The 10181-nt window shown below is 36.3% G+C and overlaps 1 protein-coding gene and 1 pseudogene across 1 annotated transcript; both read left to right on the top strand.

Annotated features, from left to right (window-relative positions):
• Positions 1–731: 731 nt before the first annotated feature.
• Positions 732–2663, top strand: LOC114762566 (xanthohumol 4-O-methyltransferase-like; annotated as a pseudogene).
• A 5798-nt stretch (positions 2664–8461) lies between these two features.
• On the top strand, positions 8462–9635 carry LOC114762572 (desmethylxanthohumol 6'-O-methyltransferase-like). The gene is made up of 2 exons (XM_028952078.1): positions 8462–9154; positions 9264–9635. Exons 1-2 carry the CDS (start codon positions 8462–8464, stop codon positions 9633–9635), a joined length of 1065 nt encoding a protein of 354 aa, XP_028807911.1.
• Positions 9636–10181: the final 546 nt, after the last annotated feature.

Below are 10181 nucleotides of genomic sequence, written 5' to 3' on the forward strand. Positions count from 1 at the left end.
AAAACCAAAATAAAAGTCAAATGAGTTTTTATATTAAGGACCAGAAGTAATATAATTATTGCAAAGAAGAGCCAAACACATTGAAATGTTGATCCAGTAGGTGAAGGAAAAGAGGGTAGAGGATAGGAAAGATAGAGAAAAGATCCTCCTCCTCATCTTTTATTATTACTATCTCTGGTTTTAATTATAAAATCTCATTTGTAGTTTATAAACTAGATCTTATAAAATAAGATCGGGGTAGTATTATTATTTGTTACATCTATTATTTTCGAGTTTGTTCGTTTTGTTACTTGTGAGGCCCCCCCTTTTTTCCGGTTTTAATAGGCCGGTCGTCAGGTTGCCTGTGTTTGTTTTTGGTTACTCTGGGTTTCTTTAATTTGTTCGGTCTTGTGATTCAGGCTGAATATCGTAATTAATTATGATTTGGATGTGGATGGTTTCATTTGTTTGTTTGGTTGGACTTTGGAGGCTGTCGTGATAACACGTGGATGTAATAATGATTAATGATTCATTATGATTAACAAATAAAACTAATTTTTTGTTCATTAACCGTCAAGAGATGCTTTTGTTCATTAAATAATAATGCACCTCACTTATCATATTTATTAACTTAATCAATGTGAATACATGCATCCAACTTAGTCGTCAATATATATACGCGTGCGCATGAAATGCTATTAAAATTATTTAGTGTCAGATTAAGAGATATGCATTGAACTATTCCTACTAAATTCGTGTATATATTATAAATCATTTACATGATTCAAGAGGAGAGGTTGTAAATTACTATTTTCAAGAGAGAGATGGGAGAAAATGCAATGGAAGAGAAAGATTTGATGCTACAAGGCCAAGCTGATATCTGGAAGTACATGTTCGGCTTCGCCGATTCCATGGCCCTCAAATCTGCCGTGCAGCTCCGCATACCCGATATTATACACCGCCACGGTGGACCGATCACTTTGTCCCAGATCACCGCTCTCTTCCCGACGCATCCTGTCCCCACCCCACCTACCTCTACCGCATCATGAGGCTCCTCGTCCGCCGCAACATCTTCGCCGCCCACCACCCCTCCGACGGAGGAGACACGCTCTACGGCCTCACCCACTCTTCTCGGTGGCTGCTAAGTGACTCCGACCTTAACCTGGCACCCATGCTTCTCATGGAGAATCACCCCGACCTTATGGCTCCCTGGCACTGCTTCAGCGACTGCGTGAGAGAAGGCGGCGAGGCCTTCAAGAAGGCTCACGGCCGAGAGATTTGGGATTTGGCATCGGAGAGCCCAGAATTCAACAAGCTGTTCAACGAAGGGATGGCGTGCACGGCGAGGATCGTGACGAAGGCGATCGTCTCTGCGTATAAGGAAGGGTTCGAGAGCATTTCGTCGTTGGTGGATGTTGGGGGTGGCACCGGAGGGACTGTGTCGGAGATAGTGAAAGCGTATCCCCACATAAAGTGCATCAACTTCGATCTTCCTCATGTGGTTTCCACCGCGCCTGAACATGACGGAGTCACCCACGTCGGAGGAGACATGTTCCTCTCCGTGCCTAATGCAGATGCCGTTTTCATGAAGGTGTGTATATATTACTCCTCTGGTTCTTAATATGGGACCCAATTCTTGAGTTGGTTTTGGTCCTAAATATAAAACCCATTTCTCATATTTATCAATTTTCTTTAAATTACCCGTATGGATACTCCCTCAACTATAAGAAGAGGGAGAGAGGGTATTAAAAAAGATGATTATGGTGTTTTAGAAAAAATGTGTCACTTTTCTTATAATTAACTAACTTACCTAACTTCCTTAATCTAATAAAATTAGTTAAATGAGTCTTATATTAAAGACTGGAGGAGTACCCGACAACTAACTGGTTGATACTTGAATTACCAATTTTAATCTCAAAATTTATCTACGAAGTCCATGCATATTGATTTGATTTTTGATGTTTTTGGGTGCATCAATAAACAAAGAATGAAGTACTTGGTTGGGCGAATGGATTCTTCGGGATAAATCTGAGTTCTGAATACTTTTGGGTTCCAAACTGATTGGATTTATGAATATAATAATGCAGTGGATACTGCACGATTGGAGCGACGAAGATTGCATAAAGATACTGAAGAACTGCAAGAAATCGGTGCCAAAGGATAAAGGGAAGGTGATCATAGCAGAATTTGTTCTGAAGCCAGACGGGAAAGGGTTGTTCGATGACACAGGCTTGGTCTTTGATTTGCTTATGATTGCACACACGTCTGGGAGGGAGAGGACTGAGTTGGAATGGAAGAATCTACTGAATCAAGCAGGCTTCCCTCGCTATCAAGTCATCAACATACCTTCTTTCGTGTCCATCATCGAGGCTTATCCGGCTTAGCTACTGATGCAAGTTTCCCCGGAAGTTTGAATATTGATCCCAAAAAATATGATTATTGTGTCTAAAATTTGTTTGTGCAAACTTTTTTTTGGTTAAATTATCTTATTTTCAATTATTTTGGTTGACTTTAGTTTCTCATATTAATTACTCCGTGTGAACGCATCGATGGCTGCGCTGTACTTTGAATAGTCGTCCATCAACTATAAAAATTCACCGCAAATGTCATATTTTGAGGAGCATTCGCCGGTTGCGTCCATGACAGGTGATTTTTATATGTCTAACAACTTTTTTGAAAGCTAATCATGGCTACTTTTGATCTGGAATGGCCGTATATCTCAATATTAGGCTATCAACATTATGTTTTATGTACACTTGATGAGTGATATGAATGAATTGTTGCTTCTGGATTCATATATAAGCATCACTCTTGAGTCTAATCTTGCAAAATTTTTGTCATTTGACTTCTTACGTACAGCTTCATCTTATGTATATATTGGTTGAGAGAGTTTGTTTGAGCATTCTTATTCTTCTAATTCTAAAGGTCTTTGTCAGGCAATGTGTTTCGTCAAAGGGATAGAAATCAAGAATGAAGTAACTCTTAAAGATCATATTCTTCTGAGTGAGGATCGGAGTACTCTATTTTTAAAGTTGGAAAATGGTGTTCTAATTAAGGTCTAACAGGTGGGGAGGTTCAAAGTTATTAATGAACATATGTGGGAGCAAAACCAGACAAATCCGTGTGAACTTTCATACCTGCTCTCTTTACACTATATTCTATGTTAATTGGTTGACGCAATGTTCTTATCTTAATAAATATACACATATTGAGCGTGAAAAATAACTACACTAGTTTTGAAATTACTTTTCATCTATCAGAGGTGATTAGGTGTGGTGTCTATTAAAAAGAAAATAATTGAAAATCGTTTGAGAAGACTAAAGTGAATGCTCCATGAGGTTATTAAATGGGACTTTTTATTAATACCTATCTAAGAATTTGATTATTAATAGAATACAAAAACATCATATAATTCATGTAGAGTCAGCTAAACCTAGCAGAATAAAGTATTTGTTATTTATATTAGTAGTTTACAATTGCCAACTATGCATGAATGCTAAAAAAGAGGTCACAAATTTGTATCTTGTTAACTACAATTTCTTGCATATATCAACTCTTATCTCAGTTAGATATAATATTCTTTATTTAAGTTTGATATAGATTTTTTACAGTATTTTGCCATGACCGCTTTGCATCACTTTTACGCGTTTATTTATATCCTTGATCTCATTTTTCGTCAACTAAATACATATAGCATGCAAATTTTTTAAAATGAAACATATGTAAGTTAAAAAAAATAAATATGATGAGAAACGATGCTTATATTATTGTATATAAATAAACGTAAAATCTAAGATATATACCAAATAGTCACTCCTGCGCACAAGTAATTATGTGGTGCACCCTCAAGCTAAGTCTTAAAAAAAACACCGACCCGTCGCTAATTCATTTGAAGGTTTCTTTCCAATTTAGGCAAGGACTATAATATACAGAATTAACAATTTTCTTTTAGGTAGGGCCCAAAATAGTTATAATACTCTTAAGAAAAATACTACTGCCCCGGTTCTAAATATAAGACCTTTATATAGTGTATATAAAGGTTTTATATTTAGAACAAGAGGAATAGTGTTTGTCAAGTTGGGGATACATAGCTCTATCTAGCTAACTCCTGCTTGTCTTAGGTAGGAACATTATTTGTGTGCACGCGCGCGGGTGTATATATAAGGCAAGAGAGCATATAGATTTTTTTTTTTGATAATAACATGTACAATCTAACAAGAAAAGAAGGATACATTAGAAAACCTAGCACATAAACACCTAATATCCTGCACGATGACCTTGCATTCCTGATGATATGAAGTCTGTCCAGTCAACAGTCTTACCATGCTTGGTCTATTCATTATTATTGATAGATTATAGGCACAGGGAGCCAACATGAGAGACTGATAACATACAAAGTAGAGCCTCTTGCGCAAGTCCTCTAACACTGTTTGAGTGGGACTTTTATTTTTGGGAACCATACTAACTTTAGACCATAGTAGACTTTTCTCAAAGAAAATTTGAACCCAAACTTGGTGAATAGTACGTCCAAATTGTCTTAACCGACCCAACTTGATCAGCAAAACCCAACAATGGTAAAAACCAGAAGGGACTGAGACCATGCTTCTTCCCTTTGTGTCATTTAGCCTCATGCTATGATCTTGAATAATACTGCTCTGATACATCAGCCATTTAACATGATTTAAAACTTGCTCTGGGCAGCATGATCTATTCCCAAATACCTTTATATTCCTAAAATACCAAAGACTATACAAAATAGTGTACATTAGAACCTGAGATTGAAGAAGCAAATCCATTAAACATGGTACAAACATCCCGTCAAGTTAGTAAAACCATGCTCAGAAGTTCGAAGGCTCAAAGGAGATCCAAACCAAACCGCCCATGCTCATTGACATTTGAAAAAAAATAAAGAGAGCATGTAGATGATTTTTGGCTAACTTTGTGAGTCAGAGTCTTACAATCCAATTAACACCAAACACCTCATTTAAATTTTTCTTAATTGTAAGGTTGTAATTAATTCTCAATAGATTAAAGTATAAATTTGGTCATTTAACTTTATGTACGGTTTCATTTTGGTTTCTTAACTTCAAAAATTATACTTTTAATCCTTTAACCTCAAAATTGTTAGTGTTAAACGATGGTTTTTTGTAAGAATCATGGTTGTTTTGAATATTAAAATTAATATATTAACATTTAGTAATATTTTATTAGTATTCAAGAGCTCAATATCATCATTTTTTGTTAATAGTTTTAGGGTTAGAGGACTAAAAGTTTACTTTTTAAAATTAAAAGACCAAAATAAAATATTATGTAAAGTTAAAGGACTAAAAGTATACTTTAGCTTTCTCAATAAATTGATACCACTTTCATTCTAAATATAAGTTACTTATAGTATATTTAATGCTCATTTATTTTTTATTTTTACTCTTATTTAATTCTCCTTGGAAAGAGGAAAAAACCAAAGAGACGAGAGAATTAAGACTATTCATAAGATGGGATGGGACCGGGATAGACTCATCCAAAATATATCTCGTATCTTGTCCCATTTCAATGTTGTCTCGGTCTTAATTGGAATAGGATGGAGATAGGCTTGGGATGTCTTTTTTTTCCGTAAAACTTTTTTTGCCTTGTAGTTGGCCTATTACAGTGAATTTTATTTTTATTTTTGGTTCTTTAATTTAGATTTAGTCCTTCCTAAAAGCATCTTTTCATTTTTTATTTTTTATTGTTTTGGGCTTAGCCTTCTTAAACAAAACCTCATATAAGTAATAATCAGTAATATAATAGTTCTAAAATTCACTTTCACCATTCTAAAAATCATAAGCAACTATAAATGCTCTAAATAATTAATAATCATTCAACTTTTCAACTACGTATGTCTTGAAAGCTACAAATATACTCATTTGGTTTTATTGATGAGGCATTTTCAATATATCTTACACAGATTAAAAAAATCTTAAAATGTATTGATTCTCCATTAAACATGACAACTTTCCAACTTTATCTGTATTTAATATACAAATCTTTTTTTAAAAAATAACTATCTATACTATAATAAATAAGATGAAATAATATATTTATGCTAAAAATTTAATGAAGTGGCTTATGAATAGGGCTAAAATTATCTTTTTTTTTCTACCCTAGAAATAGAATCAAAGAGTGAAACATTTTGTGTTACACATGCCCTAAACATTTTGTATTTTTAACATTTAATAATTATAACATGATAAAAAATATATATTACTACTAGGTCGGGACGAGCCCATCCCAGTCCCATTTCTTGTCTTGTCTTGAAAAATTTTGGGGTGAGTCCGTCCCATCCCAATATAGTCGGGATCAGGATGGGCCTATTTTGAACACCCTTGATGAGAATTATTTGTAAGTGGAAATAGGGAGGAAAAAACTTTAAGAAAGGTAAAACTAATTTTTTTTAATTTAATATATTTCTTGATATGTGGCAATATATTATAAGTGACTTATATTAAGCACAAAGAAAAAACTAGTATTATTATTTTAATTGTACATTAAATAAATAAATAATAATAATTTCGTGCTATGCCACCCAATTATAAACTACTCCTTCGGTCCTTAATATAAGACTTATTTAACTAATTTGATTAGATTAAGAAAGTTAGGTAAGTTATTAATTATAAGAAAAGTGACACATTTTTTCTAAAACAACATAATCATCTTTTTTAATATCACATCTCCCTCTTCTACTTGATTATGGTTGAGGGAGTATCCATAGGGGTAATTTAGAGAAAGTTAATAAATATGAGAAATAGGTCTCATATTTAGAACCAAAATCAACTTAAGAATTGAGTCCTATATTAAAGACCAGAAAAATATATTTAATGCTAGTGGCCCCCTCCCGAAGGGGAGGCGCCGCCCTCCCCGCCGTTCCGGAATTAATGCGGGGCCCCCCCTCCTACAAATTCTTAGCTCTGCTTTCCCCGGTCTTCATCTCCCCTCTAATTTCAAACTACATTCTTAACTAAACAATCACCCAATTCCAACCAAACACACTCTAATACTTTTTCCTATTTTTATAATAATCAAGTTTCATCATTCTCATACATATATCTAAATATATACCCATAAATTCCGGGAAAAAAAAGTAGAGAAGAAAACCTGCCATATGAGTTAGTTTAGCTGCACATGCCCCCGGGGAAAAAACATCTTCGCAACACAAATATAGAAACCACAAAAAGAAAATTATACATCTCATGATAGTTATACAAAATGCTTTCCGCTTCGATTCCTTTAATTTTCTGGCTTATTTTCAAATTTTATTTGCTTTCTTTGAAGTTTTTAAAAAAGTTAAAAAGGGAAAAAAAAATTGATGATCTTGATCGGCCATTAAGAATGATATACGAAGGTAGGCGGATCAAAACAACCCTTGCCTGAGATGGGTTCAATCATGAACCTGGAATGCATTATCGAGTTTGCTTGGTTTGTACCAACATTATTCTAAAATCTGAACTGGTGTACCAAAAAAAATCTGAACTGGTGATTAGACTCGCAATGGTTCAAGAATCATTGATTTAATCCGGCTTCAATCAAATCAATCCAATTATGATTAAAGTAATATAACGTAATTTAAATATACAAAAATATTTATATACTCCTCCGGTCCTTAATATAAGATCCATTTAACTAATTTGATTAGATTAAGGAAGTTAGGTAAGTTAGTTAATTATAAGAAAATTGACACATTTTTCCTAAAACACCATAATCATCTTTCTTAATACCCCCTCTCTCTTTTACTTAATTATGGTTGAGGGAATATCTATAGGGGTAATTTAGAGAAAATTGATAAATATGAGAAATGGGTCTTATATTTAGGACCAAAACTAACTCAAGAATTGGGTCATATATTAAGGACCGGAGGAGTATCACCTTAAAAAAGTACTATGATTAAATAAAAAAACATTAATTCACAGCAGCTAAATAAAACATTCACGGATGAACCAACTATAATTTAACAAAACAAAGTTATTAATGTATAATTATGATGGAACTATTTTTTAATTTTTAATTTAAGATAATATCATTTCAAATCCAGCAATGAAAGAAAAGAGCAATAAAATTCAACACGACGAACCAGCCAAAGAACCCCAGATTTTCTAATATGACGACTCTGGATTGGATTTAATACCATTGTTTGTAATAATTATTAAACAGTTCGTGGTCTTGCCATGTGGTTTATATTACTCTCGTATAATTTTGACAGTCAACTTCACTACTGTATAATCCAATAGATGCTCATCATCAATGCATTTCAAGCGCAGAATGGGGAAAGCATTATGGAATGGATATTTCTTTTCCACTTTCTTGGTCCATTCGTTGCTATAAATATATCTTCTTCTCTCTCTCGTTTGCACACACATTACTTCCATAATGGAACACACAAACGCTGTCTCAGGAATCCCTGAAGAGCCAAGCAGTTATCTGGGACGGCCTCTTCGGGTTCGTGGACTCCATGGCGCTCAAATCTTCTGCAGTCGAACTCCGCATCGCCGACATCATACACTCTCATGGCCGCCCAATCACCCTGTCCCAGCTGGCGGCCTCCTTGGAATCTCCTACCTCCCCAGATATCCCTTACCTCTTCCGCATCATGAGATCACTCGTCCGCAAGGAGATCTTTACCCTCCACCATCCATCCGACGGCGGTGACGCTCTCTATGGCCTGACGGAGGCGTCCAAGTGGCTCCTCCATGGTTCTCAGTTCAGCTTGGCTCCGATGGTGATAATGGAAAACCATCCATGGCAGCTTGCCCCGTGGCATTATTTGAGTGCGTGCGTCAGAGAAGGTGGGATCGCCTTCGAGAAGGCTCACGGGTGCGAGATGTGGGACTTCGCCTCTAAAAACGCAGCGTTTAACAAGATATTCAACGATGCATTGGCATGCACGAGTAAGTTCATCACGGAAGCGTTGCTGCGCGAGTACAGAGACGGGTTCACCAACATAGAAACATTGGTGGACGTCGGTGGTGGGACCGGTGGCGCCATGGCGGAGATCGTGAAGTCATACCCACACATCAAAGGAATCAACTCGACTCGATCATGCCACCGCCATGTCATCGCCGCAGCCGATGAGTACCCCGGAGTCACCCATGTCGGCGGTGACATGTTCCAGTCCATTCCTGCAGTTGATGCCATTCTCCTTAAGGTGATTAAGTTGATATATTGCAAATTCTGTTTTTCTGATTGATTCACTTCATCACAGGAGAGGAATTTTGTATTGTGTCTGAGAAATTGCATGTTAACTTGTGACGTAGTGCGTTCTGCATGATTGGAGCGATGAGCACTGCATGAAGATTCTTCAGAACTGCAAAAGGGCGGTGGCGGAGAAGAAGGGGAAGATCGTAATAGTGGAGATAGTGTTGGAGGAAGAAGATGACTGTGGCGTGTTTGGCAACACAAAGATGGCATATGACCTGCTCATGATGGCGCACACAACGGGGGGAAAGGAGAGAAGTGAAGCTGAATGGTGCACCTTATTGAAGGAAGCCGGTTTTGGTCGTTACAACATCATCAAAATCCCTACTATACCATCCGTTATTGAGGCTTTCCCTTTTAAAAAGCATCTCTCGCTGGGTATAAAAAAGTGTACTCTGTTAGGTTGTAGCATAATACACGCTAGAACTTAGACTCTCAACTACCTACTTAAGTAACAATTCTGGTTGCTACTCAAGTCAATCTAAATAACATGCATCTGATCTTACTTATCATCTTTATGAATTAGTTTAATCAAATAAACGCATATGAAATACTATTAAGATTGTTTATCAGATTAATTAAGAGATATACATGTTGAACTTTTCCTTATAATTATCAGTCTTGTATTCCCTCCGCCCCCAAAAAAAAAAAGAGTATTGTACCTCTTTTAATCAAGAATTTTCTAGATGTGAGTTCAAAATCTCGTGAAGTTCCTCATAGATAAACACGTATATATACATGTGTGTGTTTCATTTCAAGCACTACTGATACTACAAGGCCAGGCTGATATATGGAGCTCCGCATACCCGATATCATATGCCGCCACGGTGGACCAATCACCTTGTCCCAGATCACCGCCTCTCTTCCCGACGCACCCTTTCCCGACCCCACCTACCTCGGCCGCATCATGAGGCTCCTCCTCAGCCCACCACCCCTCCGACAGGGGAGACATCCATCCTGTATGGCCTCACCTACTC

This window comes from Neltuma alba, unplaced genomic scaffold (genome assembly GCF_004799145.2).
Source record: "Neltuma alba isolate B1F8T4 unplaced genomic scaffold, ASM479914v2 tig00011219_pilon, whole genome shotgun sequence".
Lineage (NCBI taxonomy): Eukaryota > Viridiplantae > Streptophyta > Magnoliopsida > Fabales > Fabaceae > Neltuma > Neltuma alba.